Source organism: Anolis carolinensis, chromosome 4, assembly GCF_035594765.1.
Source record: "Anolis carolinensis isolate JA03-04 chromosome 4, rAnoCar3.1.pri, whole genome shotgun sequence".
NCBI lineage: Eukaryota > Metazoa > Chordata > Lepidosauria > Squamata > Dactyloidae > Anolis > Anolis carolinensis.
In genome coordinates this window covers 123,132,624-123,154,379 of record NC_085844.1, presented here as the reverse complement: position 1 = coordinate 123,154,379, position 21,756 = coordinate 123,132,624, and the positions used below count along the sequence as shown (strand labels likewise).

General features: G+C 41.3%; 1 protein-coding gene across 2 annotated transcripts in view; it reads left to right on the top strand.

Annotated features, from left to right (window-relative positions):
- The first annotated feature begins 5,881 nt into the window (after positions 1-5,881).
- The window catches only part of nedd9 (neural precursor cell expressed, developmentally down-regulated 9), a 79,663-nt gene continuing 63,788 nt past the window's right edge, over positions 5,882-21,756 (top strand). For both annotated transcript variants that reach the window (XM_008114991.3, XM_008114990.3), the window contains exon 1: positions 5,882-6,090. In XM_008114991.3, the coding sequence (XP_008113198.2) occupies positions 6,079-6,090 (12 nt within the window). In that variant the 5' untranslated portion in view covers positions 5,882-6,078. The remainder of the gene's footprint in view (positions 6,091-21,756) is intronic.

Genomic DNA, 21,756 nt, shown 5'->3' with positions numbered 1-21,756 from the left:
GGGAAACCCTTTATTTTTTATCTGCCATAGATAAAGGGATAATAGGGGGCATAGTGATGGCAGGAGTTCTAATGGCCCTTACATGCCAGAAAAGATGGATATCCAAGACTGTCTTCTTCCATATGATTCTGCCTGAAATCTACAATCCTCAGCAAAGGCTTGGTTATCACATTCCCACCTTTCCCAATTTGGCAGGGATAGTCCCAATGAGTTGTTTGTCATCGCTCTTTTCCAATTGCTTTTAAAGTGTCCCAGATTCTCCCTTCTTCTACACATTTCTCATTTTCTCTTTTGCTTCTATTGCTACAAAATGAGTTCAACAAAAATGGTATGTTTAAGTTTGCAGTAGGCTAAGGAAAAAGCAAACTGCTGTAGTCTCTCTTGACATGAATAGTCTTCTTCATTAGCAATTGTTTGCAATTTTCACCACATTCTGATGTTGCTCAGCTTCATGCAGTCTCTGGTATCTCGTTTATATACAAGGAAAGGTCAGATCTGCGCTGCTCTATAGCCCAGAATCTGATCCCAGATTATCTGGCAGTGTAGACTCATATAATCCAGTTCAAAGCAGATAATCTGGGATCAGATCCTAGGAAATAAGGCAGTGTTGATCCAGCCTAAGTCTGACTGAAGGGGTTTCCTTTATTTAAAAGGATACCTTTTAGTCATACAAGCTTCCCAAACCTCAAAGAAAGGGATAACCATTATAACAATGGTTCTCAACCTATGGGTCCCCAAGTGTTTTGGCCTTCAACCCCCAGAAATCCTAATAGCTGGTAAACTGGCTGGGATTTCTTGGAGTTGGAGGCCAAAACACCTGTGGACTCACAGGCTGAGAATCACTGCCTTATAATAAAGAACACATGCCAGCCTTCCAGTAGGGTGACACAAAGGGGAGATTTCTACTTCTTACTCTTTGGCCGCTTTGAATGTAACTCACTATTTTGCTCACAACCCATTATAATATGACCCCCATATCTGCAACACCAGTAGGGGATTTCACTTATCAATTTTTGACAAAATACCGTATGTCTTCTCCAGGCATTTTCTGGATCCGACAATGTGACTCTATGGTATTCTTGGGCCAGAATTCTTATGTTTCAATAAGGTTGTTGTGACTCAGCTGGAACCTCAGGTTGACTCTGATGAGGATGATGGGATTCAGGTTCAGAATCAGGTTCAATATGTCCCTGTTGTAGAAGATGAGGAACAAAGAGTGCAAGTTCATTTTCCCACAGCAAGGAATGATGTTGATGATACTGAAACTAGCCAGGTGCAAATTGACTTGGAAAAGGAGGACAGTTTTCAGTCTGATAACGAGACTCAGCAAACTAACGAGCAGGCTGACCTTGATGAAAGGGAATCTTTAGATCGAGCTGACTGTTTGGAATTCAGGGTTTGGAGAAGTGTGAGAATCGCTAACAAGAGGGAGGTTAGAGGCCAGAGAAATGCTTTCATGCTTTGCAAAGGGTATTAAAGCAATGTGTTTGGAAACAAAGCAACGTTCGTTCTACCAAGAAGCAAGCTCTCATTTTCCTGGATTATCTTGCAGCCTATGTGTTCATGTTCTTGGGACTTTGTCATGCTCTATTGGGACTTCGTTTATTCCTTGTGATTCCTGGAATTATTCTCTAAGACTGTATTTTGCAACGGTCTTTTGGAACTTTACTTTTGCTTTTAAAGAACTTTTTATCTTCTATTTTCTAATAAACTAAAAAGACTTCAACCTGTGTACAGTTTGGTGTACATAGCAAGGTAAAGCTAACCTGAGGTGCGACAAAGGTTCACTATTATTCATGCTTTTGTGTGTCCATGTGAAATCTGGGAGTGTGTCCACCATGGATATTGGAATCAAATTTGAGTCTTGGGGCAGAAATGGATGAAGACTGATAGATCCAAAAGATTACTTTCTCTCTTATCAACTTGCCCACAAACTATGATCTTTGTAAACTCAATGAGATATGAGGTTCTCATTTGTGGTAGAACCCCAGATATGAAATTCCCAAGTAGACCCAAACTCTCATGACTGCAGATCTTCTAAATTGAAGGTCTGATCCTTTTCCTTCTAATTGTTATTTATTCGTTTAGATGCTTCCGACTCTTTGTGACCTCATGGACCAGCCCACGCCAGAGCTCACTGTCAGCTGTTGCCACCCCCAACTTCTTCAAGGTCAAGCCAGTCCCATCAAGTCCCATCCATCTCATCCTTGGTCGGCCCCTCTTCCTTTTTCCTTCCATTTTCCCCATCATCATTACCTTCTCCATTTTGTCTTGTCCTCTCATTATGTGGCCAAAGTACTTCATCTTTGCCTCTAATATCCTTCCCTCCAGTGAGCAGTCAGGCATTATTTCCTGGAGTATGGACAGATTTGATTTTCTTGTGGTTCCTTCTAATACTTTTTTAAAAACTCCTAAAATTTAAATGGGTATGTTGCTGTTCTTTTGTATTTTGTAAGCTGATTCTTATTCTTTAAAAAATTGTCTTTATAAATGAATTATATAATAATAAAAAAGCAGATTCCCTCCACCAAGCCTATCTGCTCTGCAACAGAATCCTTGCACAGTAATCTGGTAACAGAATACAGCCTACTGTTCGTTTTTAGGCCATTGGAAGCCATCCGAGTCCATCTGTGACTTAGAAACACTGGGGCAGGTCCAAGTTGGTCAGAATAAAAGAAACAAAACGTTGAGCTCTCAGCAGCGGAATGCTTTGAGACTCAGACTGGAGATTTTTTCAGTCCAAATCATTTTGTCTGGTTGGAGTTTCTCCCAGTTGAGATAGTGAATGTCTGGCCAGGAATCATTTCAACCTAATAAAGAGGCCCACTTATAATGTATGGACATTGCGGGTAACTTTTGATTCATCTCTGCCTTGCCCTTGAGTGAACTAAAGCACCTTTTCTTAAACTGGTGCATCATTTAAATAATTGCCAACTTGGGAGGGGGGGCATCATCTATATTGTTTTAAACCACCTTGCCCTCCAGCATCCAATCAACTAGTAAATAAAGAACTTGTCCCCATGCCAAATGGAAACATTTGATTTTTAATGGTATATTATAGCATGAGTGTTAGGGAGGAAAGGACATAAGGAAAAAATTAAGGTGTGTTGGTGCGGAACCTAAACTATTAACCAGGAAAATTTTAGGATGCATATTCTCTCTAAAGCGAACATGAAACAAAATATTGGGAATGTGTTGTCAAAGGCTTTCATAGCCGGAATCACTGGGTTGTTGCAAGTTTTCTGGATGTATGGCCATGTTCCAGAAGCATTCTCTCCTGGCATTTCACCCACATCTATGACAAGAATGATCAGGATTGTGGATGACGGATGGAAGCTCTTATGTGTGCCCATGAACCCAGAGTCACCCTGTAGAATGATGCACCACTCAGCTTTGCAGAACAAATAGCACAAGAACTTTTACTAAGTCTAAGAGATCAACAGAACAATTGTATTTGCAATCGTCTCTCTGATTGCTTACAGAAATCAGCAGTCATAAGCAGTCCTTTCTTAGTCCATATATATGCTTCAGTGAAGATCAGCAGCAAACAAGGCCTCAGAAATAGTCAGGCCTCTCTGAGTACAGAGCTATCTTTCCAGTCAGTGCTCAGTAGACGCTCTCTGTCACACACAGAAACCTATTCAAACCGGTTCTCCAGCAGCAGGATAGCAACAGTTGCAAATCGATTCCCAGGTCCTTGCAAACTCAGTCAATCGGCTTCATGCATTTGATTTTCCAGTTAACACACATATTAACAAACCATGACAGGCTTCAAAGGCTTTCATAGCCTCAAAGCTTCAAAGGCTTTTATAGCCGGAATCACTGGGTTGCTGTGGTTTTCCGGGCGTATGGCCATGTTTCAGAAGCATTCTCTTCTGGCATTTCACCCACATCTATGGCAGGCATCCCCAGAGATTGAGACCTGAGTAGTGTTCTTTATTTACTGTCCTGAACATGGAAGGCACTGCAGACTAATCCAGCCAGGAAAGTCAGCCATAGCAAAGCACTTGACGAACCAGCCTGGACACAGTATATTATTGGAGAACACAGAAATGCTGTACCACTCTAATGACCACCATGTCAGACTACAAAGAGAAGCATGTGGACAATTTCAACAGAAAGGAAGAAATAATGAAAATGAAAAAAAATCTGGCTATCAGTATTAAAAAAACCTCTAAAATCAGTTCAGTAAATAAAGAACAACACTCTGAAAACAGGAATTCCAGACCTGAATCAATCAGGGCCAGCTAACACCTCCCAACTAAAGATTCCCACAGGCAGTAAGCAGCCAGACCTTGAAGCTGAAAGGCTATTCTGTGCTAATCAAGGTGGCTAATTGCACACACCTACCTCAGACAGAGAAGAGTTCTTTCTCCCACTCTGGACCTTCCACAGTTTCTTGACTAGTTTCTAACAGACTTCACAACATCTCAGGATGCCTGCCATAGATATGGGTGAAACCTGAAACGACAGGAGAGAATGCTTCTGGAACATGGCCATAAAGCCCGGAAATTTATTTATTTATTTGCTACATTTATATGCCGCCCTTCTCACCCCGAAGGGGACTCAGAGCGGCTTACAAATTAAATTTACGTACAATATTATATTATTAGCATAGTACAATAATGGTAATAAATTACTATATTGTACTGTTATCAATATATTGTAATATTATTAGTAATATTACATGTAAAATATAATATATAATTAATATTATTATATTGTATTATTAGTATTATATTGTATTACAATAATATTATGAATATTATATGTATATACAATATGTTATAATTATTATATATTATTGTATATTATATTGTATATTGTATATATATATACAGTAGAGTCTCACTTATCCAACATAAACAGGCCAGCAGAACGTTGGATAAGCGAATATGTTGGATAATAAGGAGGGATTAAGGAAAAGCCTGTTAAACATCAAATTAGGCTATGATTTTACAAATTAAGCACCAAAACATCATGTTATACAACAAATTTGACAGAAAAGTAATTCAATACGCAGTAATGTTATGTAGTAATTACTATATTTACGAATTTAGCACCAAAATATCACGATGTATTGAAAACATTTACTACAAAAATGGGTTGGATAATCCAGAACGTTGGATAAGTGAGTGTTGGATAAGTGAGACTCTACTGTACATATATATAACACTAGCATAGCATGTTATTCTGTGATTCCGGCCATGAAAGCCTTCGACAACAAATATAAGTACAGTAGAGTCTCAGTTATCCAACATAAACAGGCCGGCAGAATGTTGGATAAGTGAATATGTTGGATAATAAGGAGAGATGAAGAAAAAGCCTATTAAACATCAAAATAGGTTATGATTTTACAAATTAAGCACCAAAACATCATGTTATACAACAAATTTGACAGAAAAAGTAGTTCATTACACATTAATGCTATGTAGTAATTACTGTATTTACGAATTTAGCACCAAAATATCATGATATATTGAAAACATTGACTACAAAAATGCGTTGGATAATCCAGAACGTTGGATAAGTGAGACTCTACTGTAACACATTCCCATCTGTAGGTTTTGATAAAGGAATGGTGCTTAGAAGTGAGGAAAGAATACTCCTGGAACATGGCCATACAGCCCGGAAAATTCACAGCAACCTAACAAGTCTTATTTCGGGGTCAAAGTAAGCCTCTGCTGTGGCTCTGGAAAACTTTCCTGGGCTGCTCCTCCTCCTCCTCCCTTTCGTGCCAAGGCAGAGCGCTAATGAATGGCCCGCTCCAAAGGGAGGCGGGCAACGAGGAGGCATTCGCCCCTTGCTCAGGGACGTCTGGCGGGCTGGCCAATGGCGGAGAAGTATGCAAATGAGCCATCGCTTTGCCCCCTCCGCCAGGCAAACAATGCGCGGAGAGCGGCGGAGACTCCGAACGGCGCTCGACCTCCGGCGGGAACGCGCCTCACTCACTCCACGCGCGGGGACGCGCTTCGCTTCCAGCAGGGCAAGGCTATGGTGGGCATTGGCAAGGCGATTTCTCTGTAAAGTGGCTGGATTTTGACAAACGGGGACGATCCCTTCATTGAGCGTGCGAGGATGAAGTACAAGGTAAGAAAGCTGGTTTTTCTTTTCTTTTGGTGTCTCTCCAAACTCCAACTCTAAAGGATTCCAAAGCAGTGAAAGTGGTGTCAAGCTGCATTGATTCTACAGATACACACACAGGGAAGGGACTCTTCGATCTAGAGAGTTAACTTTTCTCCTCAGCGCTTTTTCACAGTTTCAGGAGCGAGCGTGAAGTTTCTCGCGCCGGCGACCTTTGCAGCTCAGCAGTCACTGGCTTCCTCCAGTCACTCGCTTCGCTTCCGTTCGGTTACTCCGGATTTAAGGTCTCTTTCAAGACCCAAAACTGATGCGATCCGAGCCCAGGCGCCTTCTGCCCCCCTTCCCTGCGAGGAACGAAGCCCTGGGGAGCTCAAGGAGCCCCAAAAGGGCAGGAATGTTTTGCCCAAGTCCTTATTTCTGAGCAAACACTTTTTATGTTAAAAGTTTTGATCAGAAACTTCCGTTTAGACACATACACACACACACACTAGCTTGGGTATCCGGCCTTGCCCGGGTCCTTTGAAAAAGTCGATTTTTAAGTGTCCAAAATGCATAAGGTTGTGGAATTGTTCACATCTTGCCAAGTTAACCCCGAGAAACTCCATCAGTACTTAAACTTTGTTCAATTGGGCAAGTTTGCTCTAGATGCATCATCTGTTGGGTTCAGTGTGCTCCCTGGCTGTAGGGTAAACTACAACTCCCACTATGGTGAGTCAGTCCCCTCAAACCCCTCCAGTAGGTTGAGTTAGTCATGAAGGTTCTGTGTGCCAAGTTTCATCCAGCTCCATCATCCCTGGAGGTCACAGTTTCTGTAGTTGTGGGTGAACTACAACTCCCAGAAAGGAAGGTCAGTTCCTCCGCCTCCCCCCCAAACCCCTCCAGTAATCAAATTTTGGCATATCAGGTATGCGTGCCAAGTTTGGCCCAGATCCATCGGTGTTTGGGTTCACAGTGCTCTCTGGATATAAGTGAAGTACAACTCCCCCAAATCAAGGTGAATTTTCCCCAAAGACTTCTGGTATTTTTTGCTGGTCATGGGGGCTCTGTGTGCCAAGTTTGGTCCAATTCCATCTTTGGTGGAGTTCAAAGTGCTCATTGATTGCATGTAAACTATACATCCCAGTACCTACAATTCCAAAATGTCCAGGCCAATTCCCCTCAAAGCCCACCAGTATTCAAATTCAGGCATATAGAGTACTAGCTGTGCCCGGCCACGCGTTGCTGTGGCTTAGTCTGGTGGTGTTGGTCAGTCTACATTAGGTTGTATTTATGCTGTGACCTCCACCTTCTTTATACTCACATTAGTAGTAGTATTTGAAGTCTGTTACCTTCTTCAGTTTTTGTGTTGATTGATAATTGCTTGAGATCCCTGTTGTCTTTGGTTTGTTGTTAGTTGTAATGTCTGATTCTGCTGAGTGCAGTTTATATTTTTATTGTGGTACAATAGTCTTTTTTTTGTTTTACCTGTGTAGGTGTTTATTCTTGTTGTTGTTGTAGTGGTCATGAAGGTTGGATAAGTTAGATGCTACTGTACTGTTTTTTGGAGGCCCAGTGTAGCACTGTCTGGCCTCTCAGCCTCAGTGCCTGGCTGTTTCTTGCCTGTGATGGTGTTGATTCTTATTGTTGTTGTTGTTGTCATTGTTATTATTGTAATTGTTTTATTGGAGGCCAAGTGTGAATGTAGGGATTGGGGAGGTGGATGAGTTGTGTTGTCAAATTTTGTATTTATTATAGTCACAATGCGTTGCTGTGAGTTTTGTGGGTCCGGATTGTGGTTTTGTGGTGTGGTTGTGTTGTTACAACTGAGAGGCAAGGCTTTTGTGTTGTGTTGCCAAGTTTTGTATTTCTGGGGCGTTTAGTAGTGTGCCACGTTTCGTATTACTGGGGCGTTTAGTTGTGTATAGTCACGATGCACTGTTGTGAGTTTTGTGGGTCCGGATTGTGGTTTTGTGGTGTGGTTGTGTTGTTACAATCGGGAGGGAATGATTTTGTGTTGTGTTGGCAAGTTTCGTATTTCTGGGGCATTTAGTTGTGTTGTTATAGTCATGATGCGTTGTTGTGAGTTTTGTGGGTCCAGTGTGGTTTTGTGGTGTGGTTGTGTTGTTACAACTGGGAGGCAAGGCTTTTGCTTTGTTTTGCCAAGTTTTGTATTTCTGGGGCGTTTAGTTGTGTTGTTATAGTCATGATGCGTTGTTGTGAGTTTTGTGGGTCCGGATTGTGGTTTTGTGTTGTGGTTGTGTTCTTACAACTGGGAGGCAAGGCTTTTGCGTTGTGTTGTCAAATTTTGTATTTCTGGGGCGTTTAGTTGTGTTATAGTCACGATGCGTTGTTGTGAGTTTTGTGGGTCCGGATTGTGGTTTTGTGGTGTAGTTGTGTTGTTACAACCGGGAGAAAAGGCTTTTGTGTTGTGTTGTCAAGTTTTGTATTTCTGGGGCATTTAGTTGTGTGCCAGGTTTCGTATTTCTGGGGCGTTTAGTTGTGTTGTTATAGTCACGATGCATTGTTGTGAGTTTTGTGGGTCCGGATTGTGGTTTTGTGGTGTGGTTGTGTTGTTACAATCGGGAGGGAATGATTTTGTGTTGTGTTGGCAAGTTTCGTATTTCTGGGGCATTTAGTTGTGTTGTTATAGTCATGATGCGTTGTTGTGAGTTTTGTGGGTCCAGTGTGGTTTTGTGGTGTGGTTGTGTTGTTACAACCGGGAGGCAAGGCTTTTGCATTGTTTTGCCAAGTTTTGTATTTCTGGGGCATTTAGTTGTGTTGTTATAGTCATGATGCGTTGTTGTGAGTTTTGTGGGTCCGGATTGTGGTTTTGTGTTGTGGTTGTATTCTTACAACTGGGAGGCAAGGCTTTTGCGTTGTGTTGTCAAATTTTGTATTTCTGGGGCGTTTAGTTGTGTTATAGTCACGATGCGTTGTGAGTTTTGTGGGTCCGGATTGTGGTTTTGTGGTGTAGTTGTGTTGTTACAACCGGGAGGCAAGGCTTTTGTGTTGTGTTGTCAAGTTTTATATTTCTGGGGCATTTAGTTGTGTGCAAAGTTTCGTATTTCTGGGGCATTTAGTTGTGTTGTTGTAGTCACGATGCATTGTTGTGAGTTTTGTGGGTCCGGATTGTAGTTTTGTGGTGTGGTTGTGTTGTTACAACCGGGAGGCAAGGCCTTTGCGTTGTGTTGTTAAGTTTTATATTTCTGGAGCGTTTAGTTGTGTTGTTATAGTCACGATGCGTTGTTGTGAGTTTTGTGGGTCCTGTGTGGTTTTGTGGTGTGGTTGTGTTGTTACAACTGGGCGGCAAGGCTTTTGCATTGTGTTGCCAAGTTTTGTATTTCTGGGGCGTTTAGTTGTGTTGTTATAGTCATGAAGTGTTGTTGTGAGTTTTGTGGGTCCGGATTGTGGTTTTGTGGTGTAGTTGTGTTGTTGTAACCGGGAGGCAAGGATTTTGCATTGTGTTGTCAAGTTTCGTATTTCTGGGATGTTTAGTTTTGTTGTTATAGTCACTGCGCCCGCAACTTTATCCTTTTATATATATAGATGCATTCCAAGTTTGGTCCAGATCCATCATTGTTTGGGTTCATAGTGCGCTCTGGATGTAGCTGAACTACAACTCCTAGAAATCCCTGCAAAGAGCTCCAGTAATTTTTTTTGTTGCTCATGGAGGTTCTGTGTGTCAAGTTACTTCCACATCCATTGTTGGTGGAGTTAAAAGTGCTCTTAGATTGCAGGTGAACTATACATACCAGTACCTACAACTCCTATAAATTATGGTGAATTCTCCCCAAATTTCTTTAGTATGTTCAGTTGTTGATCAATTTCTCTGTTTGCTGTGTGCCATAGAAAAGAATAGGAAAGGGTTATGGGAGAGGCAGTGGGCGGGGTCATGCAAATTCCACACCAATGGAGAAAGGAACACTGGAATGTCTGTGGTGGAGGAAAAACAGAAAATCTAGGAAGAAATTGTCCTTGAATGAAAGCCTTCACTTGGGTGGTGGGCAGTATGGTGTTTGTGGGGGACATTGGCAGGGCTCTTGGACATGTTCATGGCGCTCACTATAACCTGCAATGTCATTGGAATGAGGGCCATTGGTGTCTCCTGAGTAGTGGGAGCTAAAGCTCTTTGTGGAGGAAGGAGCCTGTCTGTGTAGGTGGATAGTACCTCAGCCACATATACATATTTTCACTTTTATTATGTGTATAGATATATCTTAAATTGTTGATGTTCCTTCCTCAAGTGTCACACTACTTCCTCCAAGTCGAATCCTTTATGTATAATTTCTCCAGCATAGGAATGTATTAAGCACCAAATGTTGCTTTTGGTGTCACTCTAGAATTCCGTTCTTTAGGAGTAATTGACAAGTTCAGGATCAGTTCTATGAGATGTTACAAGAAGTTTGGACTGTTCACTTGAGTGCACCTAGGATTCTCCTCCCTGCACACCATGCTCCATTTTGCATATATATCTACTCAGACTATCTGTCCCACGCCTTTTAGTACTTCCTTAGTAAGTTATAAGCTGGGTTGGTTCTTTTTTACAGAGAATAGTTTTGAAGGGCAGCAGTGCTAACGTGAATAGAAGCAGGCCTTGTAGAGAGTTGGGATCAAAGTCCTCCCCCCACCCCAGCCTTAAGACTTAATGGATGACTGGGAGGTTAGTCACTTCATCTTGCTGTTTTATCTAATTGCTTTCCACTGTTTGGGTGAGGATAAGAAAGGAAACCACCTGATCTTGGAAGCAAAGCAGGATCAGTCCCGATTAGTACTTTTATGGGAGACCACCAATAAATAGTGGGTGCTTTTATTTATTTTTTAACCCGGTGACACAGCAGGTTAAACTCCTGAGCTACTGAACTTGCTGACTGAAAGGTCAGTGGTTCGAATTTGGGGAGCGGGGTGAGCTCCCGCTGTTAGCCTCAGCTTCTGCCAACCTAGCAGTTCGAAAACATGCAAATGTGAGTAGTTCAATAGGTACCGCTCTGGTGGGAAGGTAACGGCACTCCATGCAGTGATGCCAGCCACATGACCTTAGAGGTGTCCATGGACAACGTTGGCTCTTTGACTTGGAAATGGAGATGAGCACCAACCCCCAGAGTCGGACACGACTAGACTTTATGTCAGCGGAAAACATTTACCTTTACCTTAGGTTGTATTTCAGTGGAAGGAACTGGCAAAACCTCATTGGAGTATTCCTTGTTTAAGAAAATTCTCAGAAATTTATGAGGTGCCATAAGTCAACGGGGACATTGAAGGCACACATGCACATTCAAGAAAGGTTGGTCATTGTGGATTCTATGCTCAACTCCTTTGAGGAAAAATGAGTAGTGAATTAGAATTAATAGAAATAGGTTAGTATATATACAATCATGCTATATTCCTTCCAAAACTACTGACAAGAGCCAGTGCAGGTTTGAGTGTTGGACTACAGTTCTAAAGATCAGGTTTGAATCTTTTCTCAGCCATGAAAATCTATTGGTTAATCTTAGATAAGTCATACTCTTTCACCCTCAGAGGAAGGCAAAGTCAAGAAAATCCTGTGATAGGGTTGAAGGCACAAAACAAGAACTAATATTCTAGTTTTATGGATAATTTTTGTTTTGTGTTGCATCACAATAAAATATTAAGCATTTAAGGAAAGTTTATTCTCCAGGGTTATCAAGATTGTGGTTTCAGTCTTTGTCCTGGCAGATGTTTTTAGACTTCATTACTAGAAGCCCCAGCTAGCATGTCCAATAGCCAGAGCTTCTACATGCTTATTTAGTTACCGTGTCAGAAGCAAATTGAGGATACAGTTTTAATGTATTTAAAAAACAAAGTTAAAAACTTGGCATTGTACTAGATTTCCTTTGATCAGAAGATGGCCAGTTGGAGTGCCTCTGGTGTCACTGTAAGAAGATCCTACTTCTAGATCAGTGGCTCTCAACTTGGGGTCCCCAGATTGTTTTGGCTTTTAACTCCCAGAAATCCTAACAGCTGGTAAACTGGCTGGGATTTCTGGGAGTTGTAGGCCAAAAACATCTGGGAACCCCAGATTGAGAACCACTGTTCTAGATGCTGGAGTAGGAAGACAAGGCAGGTTTGGGGCAGGAGTAAATTGTACAACCCCTTTTGAAGAGCATATTCAGATCACCCAGCTCTTTTCTAGAAAAGGAAAGAAAAAAACTATTAATTCATCCTCCCCAAATATTGTTGCAATCTTCTCTTTGCAGCCAGGTAGCCAAAAACAAACAAGCTAGCACAATCTATACTTATGCACATGCTCTCAATGAGAGCTCTTGTCTGTCTCTTCAAACAACAGGAAGCTTTTCCCAACATGGAACTAAGCTATGCGAGACTTTTACAATATCTTTTCCAAAGATGGGATAAGTTACTTCTGTGGATTACACCTCCCAGAATCCTCCAGCCATCCTGGTCAGTGAGCAATTTCTTAATAAGGGTTCTTTCTCTTTCCATCCCAACAACACATACAAGTCATCAGTGAATCCTTCCAGAACATTGTCTTAATTGCACTAGCTTTATCTCAAGGTTTCATAAAGACACTTGCTGATCACATTGACTCATCTTGCTCTGTTAAGTGAGTATCTCATTGACACATTGGGCCCTTAGCCATATAACACAGAATATCAAGGCAGATAATCCACAATATCTTCTTTGAACTGGGTGATCTGAGTCCACATTGCCATATAATCTAGTTCAATGTGGATTTTATACAGCTGCATAGAAGGGGCCCTTGAATTCCACACTGTTTCATTCAAGATGTTCAAAACCCAGTGTGAAAGACCAGCCTTGTCTGGAGCTTTTTCTGGAGACATCAAACAATCACCCATACACAGGGTAACATAATGGTCCAGGCCAGTGGTTCTCAACCTGTGGGTCCCCAAATGTTTTGGCCTCCAACTCCCAGAAATTGCAACAGCTGGTAAACTGGCTGGGATTTCTGGGGGTTGTGGGGCAAAACACCTAGGAACCCACAGGTTGAGAACCACTGGTCTAGGCACTCAGAATGTCTCCAAAACTAATGAGGAAGACATAGATCAAGCTCTACTGATCTGGGGCTGATTCCAGACAAAATATGAACAAGTAGCTGACAGTGGTGAAGTGGGAACAAAGAAATAAAGTTATTTGAACTCCCCTTCCCAAAACTTGGACATATCTTGGCTATATTTCAAGAGGAAGGGTCAATGTAAATATTACAGTAAGACCCCCATATCTGAAAGACCAGTACTGTGGTTTCATTCACCCATGTTTGACAAAATATGTCCTCTCACAGCCTTTTCTAGGTCTTCCAGTGTGACTATATCAGTGGTTCTCAACCTGAGGATCCCCAGATGTTTTGGCCTTCAATTCCTAGAAATCCTAACAGCTGGTAAACTGGCTGAGATTTCTCGGAGTTGTAGGCCAAAACTCCTGGAGACCCACAGGTTGACAGCCACTCCTCTCTATGGCATTCTTGGCCCAGAAGTCCTACATATTGATTATTATCCATGGGTTCACATATTCACTCACAGTCTGAAAATATGTCCCCTGTGAATTCATAGGTTGCATGTATTCTGACTGGGTGAACAACTTTTTACCCTCCATATGTTGTTGTTACACTTGCTTCTATCAGCTTCATGCATCATGAGAGTTCCAGTGCAGAAACTGCTGGAAAGCCACTAGTTGCCGCCCATGAATATTTCTAGATGTTAATCATATTCTTCTGCCACATGTCTGTGCTCTTTGTTATAGCTCATAATTACTTATTGTTGGATCCAAATTCCCCTAGCCTGCAGGCTTTTGAATATTCTGGCAACTTTTGTGTCTGATATTATAATTAAGAAGGAATGAGCCTTGAAGCATGAATTATCATTATAGTGATCTATAGGTTTTCTGTTTGCCTTCCCATGCTCAGATGTTGTAATCACAAATTGTGGCTGCAGCAACATACAAAACACATATGGCCAAATATTATTCACAGTGTGAGAAGGCATAACAAACATCAACATATGAAGAGGGGAGGAGAGAGGGGAGAAAGGAGTCTTGTGGTCTCTTTAAGACTGAGCAATTTATTTCAGCATAATATTTTGCAGTTCTGAAGAAACGGATTATGGTCCATGTGGAAGTTTCTGTTGAGCAAACAAGGCAAGGAAAGGACTTTAAAAAGCTCTTTGTTTCACGTTGACCTTGACTTATTTCTCTTCATCATCAGGAGGGGAAAACACACCCTTTCCTTCTCTTCTGACTCTGATTCCAACAACCCAAAATGCATTTACTAATCTGACCTCAGAATGTTATTACTAGACTCATAATAGTTATAACTAAATTTCAGACTTCTTGCTCTTGTGGCTTATGTGTTGATGTTGTACATCCTTATTAGAAAGACAAAAACCTTGCTAAAATCAACACAGTTTATTTAAGTTTAAGCTTCCAACATAGTTTGTTACCATTATAGGCACAATATATCCCTAGTGTCACAGCGGGTTAAACCGCTGAGCTGCTGAACTTGCTGACTGAAAGGTTGGCAGTTTGAATCTGGGGAGCAAGGTGAGCTCGCGCTGCTAGCCCCAGCTTCTGCCAACCTAGCAGTTCGAAAACATTCAAATGTGAGTAGATCAATAGGTACTGCTTCAGCGGGAAAGTAATAGTGCTCTATGCAGTCATGCTAGTCACATGACCTCGGTGTCTACAGACAAAACCGACTCTTTGGCTTAGAAATGGAGATAAGCACCATCCCCCAGAGTCAGACACAACTAGACTTAACATCAGGGGAAAACCTTTACCTGTGCAACAAAACCCCAATTGTTTCACTTTCCCCATTTCTTAAAAGCAATCAAAGCAATTCCTTGATAATAACTAAAAAGCTCCCTACATCCCATATTACAAATCACTGGTCTACAACAGGCTCCCTCCTTCTCTTCTTTCCTATTGCCTTGGCCCTCACAACATTGAATGTATTATTCTTCCATAGCCTTTGTATCACAAAAAGAGTGAAGCAAGACAGAGACTGAGATGCTGAACATTATTCATACCTAGAATTCTTATATTTGCTGTGTTTGCATTCCCTTGGTAACTTTGCCGGCCCCTTTTCTTCGGCTGTCTCAACTCTGTTGCTAAATGTTCAACAGAAGTTTTAAGTTACTGCAATGCTAGAAATTTGAGGACTAAAAGAACATTTTGGGGGGAGAGAATTCTTATTGGGGTAGCAATACCATCACATACACACACGCATATGCACTGCTTGATGGAGATTTATCTTAGAGCTTCAGATACACACAGAGCAGCAGAATGACATTGAATGCAGAAGATGACAATTACATTATTAACATTGCCGTTAAACATTCTGGCAATAAGTGAGGGACTTTTTAAGAACGTGTATGGATTGGAATTATTCAAGGATTGAAATTCAGAATACATCCTTCGAAATCATGTAAATTCAGAGCTGATATATGAGCCACCGGTGGCGCAATGGGTTAAACGCTTGTGCTGGCAAGACTGATGACTAACAGGTTAGCGGTTCAAATTGGGGACAGCAGGTTGAGCTCCCTCTGTCAGCCTCAGCTCCCCATGTGGGGACATGAGAGAAGCCTCCCACAAGGATGGTAAAACATCCAGGCATCTCCTTGAAGACAGCCACTTCTCTCACACCAGAAGCAACTTACAGCTTCTCAAGTTGTTTCTGCCATGAAAAAAATTGCTTTCACTCTCAAAAACCATGGACATATTGCCATTAGTTTTAGTTGTGTCTGAGGTCCTTTGCCTTGGTTGCACCTGGACATTTCTGGCTGCCCTCCCACACAGCTAGAAGAAAAGATCTTGTTTCATGCAGTTTCCCTTCTTAAAATACTAAATAAATTATTTCAGCAGGCAAAAATCTTCTGTTTCTTAATGCACTTTCTCTGTATTTTGTTAAAATTAGAACCTTCAGTTCAGAAAGCCATGATGTAATTGTAGATGGAACAGGCTAGGCAAAGGGAAAGAAACAATGAGGGAACCATAAAACCTTTCTGCCAGAGGAGTGTGTTTACATTTCTTCAGATGTCTGAAATATTTATTTAATCTATTTACCTAAGGCTAACATTCTTAAGCTGAAGTGCACAACTCATTGGCTCTGGAGTAATTCTATTGATTCTAGGGACACTGTTAGAAAGTTGCCGGTAGTTGTTTGGGCCAATAACTATTTTTGATTCAGTTAGATGCTCTTCTGCTGCCTTTATCGGAAATAAGCCAACCTATCAACCTGAAATGCATTCCATATAATAAAGGTAAAGATAAAGGTTTTCCCCTGGCTTAAAGGCCAGTCATGTCCAACTCTGGGAGTTGGTGCTCATCTCCATTTCTAAGCCTAAGAGCCGGATTTGTCTGTAGACACCTCCAAGGTAATGTGGCCGGCATGACTGCATGGAGCAAGGTTATCTTCCCACTGGAGATGTACCTCTTGATCTACTCACATTTGCATGTTTTCGAATTGCTAAGTTGGCGGAAGCTGGGGCTAACAGCGGGCACTCACTCCGCTCCCTGGATTCGAGCCTGCAACTTTTTTGTCTGCAAGTTCAGCAGCTCAGCGCTTTAACACGCTGCGCCATCAGGGGCTCCATATATTGCATTCTGTTATTTTTGTTTGTGTGTACAGCACAATCCTCACTATTATGGTGGTTTAAGTGTGGTTTTGATTTGGATCTAATAATGCAAACTGGCTTCAGGTATGAAGCTCAGTAGAATGGCCTATATCAAATCCAGGTCTCTCTGTCCAGTCATTTTACATTTTGTAAAGGAGGAAAAGAAGCATTTTGCAGGCTGCTTGGATTTTTCAACCTCTGATTAGACTCACTGATAAGTGCAAATAAAATGCCATCAGGAAGTGTTGTGTTCTCTTTTCCAAAATGCGCCCTACTTTTTGCTGTGCATGAGAAAGCCTACACAATTACACAGAGAAAAAAGTGCAAGAGACTTAAAAAGAAAGAAAGGGAAGGAAAGAAGTATTACGGATTGATGATAATAAATGGAAGCTTATACATGTGCCCACAATCCAGAGTCACCCGCAGAACAATGACATGCCACTCAGGTTTGTAGAACAAAAATACAGGAACTTTACTGATTCCAAGAGATTTTTTAAAAAATGTCATATTTACAATGGTCCCTCTGATTACTTACAGAAGTCCACAGTCATAAACAGTCTTTTCTCGGTCCACAAATCTGCTTCAGAGAAGAATACAGTCCTGGTTCTTCACCCTCTTTTGTCAGCAGCAAACAGGCCTCAAAATAGCAAGCCTCTCTGAGTACACTGCTCTCTTCACCAGCAGTACTCAGTCAGCATTGAAAGACTTGTCCAAACTGGTTCTACAGCAGCAGAACAGAAACAGTATCAAATCAATCCCCAGGTCTTTGCAGGCTCAGCCAATCAGCTTCATGCACTTCATTTTCCAGTTAACGTACACACAGCATAGTGCCTTTGCAAACCATGACATAAAGTACAGTTGAGCAGAAAGGGGTTGAGTTAACACAATGGCAGGCAGAGTGTGGAATAATTACAAAGCATAACATTAATTGGGGACCCCAAAGATTGTCCTCTTAGAACAGGGGTAGAATTTGTGGATTTCTTACTGTTGGATACCATAGAATCATAGAATCAGACTTGAAAGTGACTGCATGGGCTATCTAGTTCAATCCCCCACCATGCAGGAAAAGCACAAAGTACTCCTGACAGATGGCCATCCATGAATGGACCTCCACCACATTTTGATGCCAGACTCTTCTAGCTACCATCCCCATTTCTTGTTTAACTGTTGGATTCTGGGAGATATAATACATTGATGTTTGTGTGTTAGCCCATTGACCCATCAAACAGATTTATAATGGCATAATTTTTTTGCATTCTGGAGTCAGAAACATAAGGAAAGATTTACACTGATCTGTTTTTCCAAGTCTTTCCTTGTGTTCTCTATATGCCAAAATAATCTGATGTGCGTGGACATTGTTACATAAATCTGTCCCCTACTCTATAATTTTTTCTTATGGGAGTGACTTGTGGGAGCAGTCCCAAGACAGAAAATTGTAGCTTAGGGAGTGGCTGTAAGCCAGTGTTGTGGGGAATGTGTGGCCCCCCAAATTATGTTGTACTGCAGTTCGGTTAGTTTGGTTAACCCTTGCCAGCCTAGCCAATGATGAAAGATTGGGAGAGTTGTCTGTCAAGGTCCTAGTTCTAAGCTCTGAACCCTAAGAGCAGCAGCAGTCATCAGACTGGGGAGGAACTGGAGGTAACTGGCTAGGGAAAATGACAGTATACTAGAAGAACTTGAATCAGTAAATTCAGAGAAATGGCAAACTTGGGAAGAAGATACATTTTGGGCTCCAGATTTGGGTGTGTCTTCCACAGCCCTAACCAGAGCTAGTTTAAACCAAGTGACTATAAGACCAGTTTCCCAGGGAGATCTTATTTCTTCTGGAAGGTTGTCATTAAAAAACCCAACCAGAGCTTGTAAAATGTACTTTTTTGAGCCCAGAAGATCTCAGTTGGCATATCCACTGGCCAGAATAGGTTGGTGAGGGCAGGTCTATGAGTTGCTGTAGTCTTAAAAGTAAATTTTATAAGCTCAAATAAAACCAACAACCCTTTTGCTTTGAAAGTTTGGTGCATGTTTGCTCAGTTTGGAGTATAAGCACGTATGCTTGCATTTAGAGATGCTTCAGGGCATAGAAATGTAAAGAGTGTGATTCACCCTTTTGTAACAGATTTCAATTAACCTTGTTGTAGACACGAAGTCTGATTATTGAAATCAGATCACTAAGAGCAACTAATAATTGTCAAATTAAAAAAAACACAGAATAATATATTAGCCTTTATTTGTAAGATATGTAAATATTTCTCTTTCTTTTTATGCTTCTGCCAGGAAAGGGGGGGGGGGCGTTATCTTAAATTTGACAGGTGTTTTATAGATTTAAACGAAATCTGAGAGAAGCCTAAATACTTTGGAGGCACCAGGTCCTGTCTGGTCTTGAAACCTAAGTAGAGTCAAGTTCTAGCCCAAAGCACCATAAATGCCCAGAGGTTCTCTGCACCTTCTTTTGGATGACTCAAAGCAAACTAGAAAAGGGCCCGGTGTCTTTTAATGATTGTGTAAAGGAGGATTCTTTTTACCAGATATAGTTCCTCATGAACAAGGCTGAAAGGTATAGCTGGCTCAAAACCTTGTTTCTCTGCTTCAAAGGTAGAGGAGTCTTGGCTTAGCTTTGTTTGCTGGCCCATATACGTTGCATATCTAAAACCATGTTTGATGGTAACCTAAGAAAATTGAGAACATTTTTATTTTGTAACTTGCAGTAAAGTATTCCAAGATATACATATGCTTGTACAGCAACATGAACTGGAAAAGACTTGGTATGATATCAAAACCATATAGTTCATCTCGGGGCCTTTTTGCCTCAGTTTGCCATTAAGTACATCACACAAACCTTAACTGTGTTTTCATACTTGGAAAGACTAATATTTGCATATAGATAAGAAAATGCTAAGGCAGCTTTAGGCAAAATTTGGGGTTTTGTTCCTTTTGCCTGGTACTACTTTGCTGTGAATGGCAGAGACCTTTGAAGATCTTACAGAAAGGGCACCTTGAGATCCTTTTAAGTGGCAGTGCCAGGGAATGAATCTGACAATGTCACTGTCAAAAACATGTTTTTGCCAAGTTAGCTAAAAGAGCTGCTGTTTTCAGCAGTCATCTTTCTTTTAGAGCCCTTCCACACAGCCATATAACCCAGAATATCAAGGCAGAAAATCCCACAATTTCTGCGTTGAACTGGAATATCTGAGTCTACACTGTCATATAACCCAGTTCAAAGCAGATAATGTGAGATTTTATACAGGTGTGTGTAAGTGGCCTGAATGTGCAAATGGAACCACCTGAGTCTGGGAAAGTTATTTTTGAGATTATAGATCCCAGAATGATTGTGATGGCTTGAGCAATCTGTGAGCTGTAATCCTTCAAATGGCACTTTTCCAAATCTTAGGAGTTTTCATATAACTTTACAATTACTGTCTGTAGAAATGACATTTACCTTAAAATAGAATAAAGCAGACTAACTGTTAAACATTGGGAGTTCTTTAACCATAAAGGTTTGCTAGTGAATTAAGAGCCAGAAACCAAACTCACTAAGGAGGGAGTGGGTTGTTCATGATGTACAAGACATGTTGTGTTACTTACTCCCACAGAAAAACAGTATGAGGTATTGATTATCTATTTTTAGATAATTTGTAGGAAAGGAAGGGGCCTAAGCAAATTGGTTTGTAATGCCTGCCTTTTGGACGGTGCCACGGTCTTTAAATATGAAGTTGGCTTGCCAAGGCAAACAAAATCGTGTCACTGGGAAGAATTACTGTATTTTCTAACCATAAGTGCTTGCGAAAAGCTGTCGGTAACCAAGGCAATGAATGACTTGAAGCGTTTAACTATGTAGAGGGGAAAGAATGGCATGTACTTTGCTGACCAAAGCTCTGGAGGTAGTGTTTATTCCTAACATTCCTGACATTATCCACTGACCGTCAAGGTACAAAGTGTGGCCAATGAGATCAGTGAAATCTTAATCACCAATGGCATTATAACCACGATGTTCTGAAATCCATAATGGGATAATGCATTTCTTAGACCAGCTGAAAGGTCTTAAAATAAGTATGTATGCTTGCAAGTCCTCCAGAACTCTTTGTCAGGCAATTAGTAGACAATCTCAGAGATGGAGGAGGAGGTGGCCACAGAATGGATATGTATGTGGAACCTTCAAATGTCCTCTGCAGGTTTTAGACTACAGTTCCTGAAGTCTTCTACTATTGACTATGCTGGCTCTGATTTCTGAGAGCTGAAGTCCTGAACATCTGGAGGACCAAACATTCCGTACTTGATGCTTTTAGGTGACACCTAAGAGTTTCCCAACAGCTAGTACTAGAATGAAGACACAAATAAAATGTATTTGCCCATTTTTGTGTCTTATTCTCACAAGATAATTTCAGAAGTGCTTTAGTTATGTATTCCTGCATGGGAAGAGGTTGGACAAGATCCGTGGTTCTCAACCTGAGGTCCCCAGATGTTTTTGGCCTTCAATCCCAGAAATCCCAACAACTGGTAAACTGGTTGGGATTTCTGGGAGTTGTAGACCAAAACAGCTGAGTACCCACAGGTTGAGCACCACCGATCTAGAATCAGAGAGTTTCGTCATGGCAGAACTTAGAAAAGTTATTTTTGGGGGACTGGTAAACTGGATTTCTGGGAGTTGTAGGCCAAAAACATCTGGGGACCCCAGGTTGAGAACCACTGGACTAGATGGTCCTTTAGACCCTTTCAGCTCTGTGATCTAAGATATGGTAACTAGCAATTTTTATAGTCCTATGGACATATGATATTTTAAAAGCTGTGTGTCATGCATAGAAAGGAAAACGAATCAATGAAGCACTTGGACACATTTTGTCCTCTGTCATGTGGTGTTAGCATAAGTATGGCACGCAATTCTTCTCCTGTTACAATCTTGCATCCTGATGAAGTGGGTGCAAGATCAATGTCCCATACATCATATGGAGTCAATTTTAGCATGAGTGAAGAGGACAAATGCAAACCGAAGAGAGTTTGAAGAGCATTTTAAATTAGAATTACAGGACATCCTTACTGATCTGGATGCCCCAGAGAACATGAAGAGAGCTTGGCTAAAAATGGGAGCTGTGGTTTTATG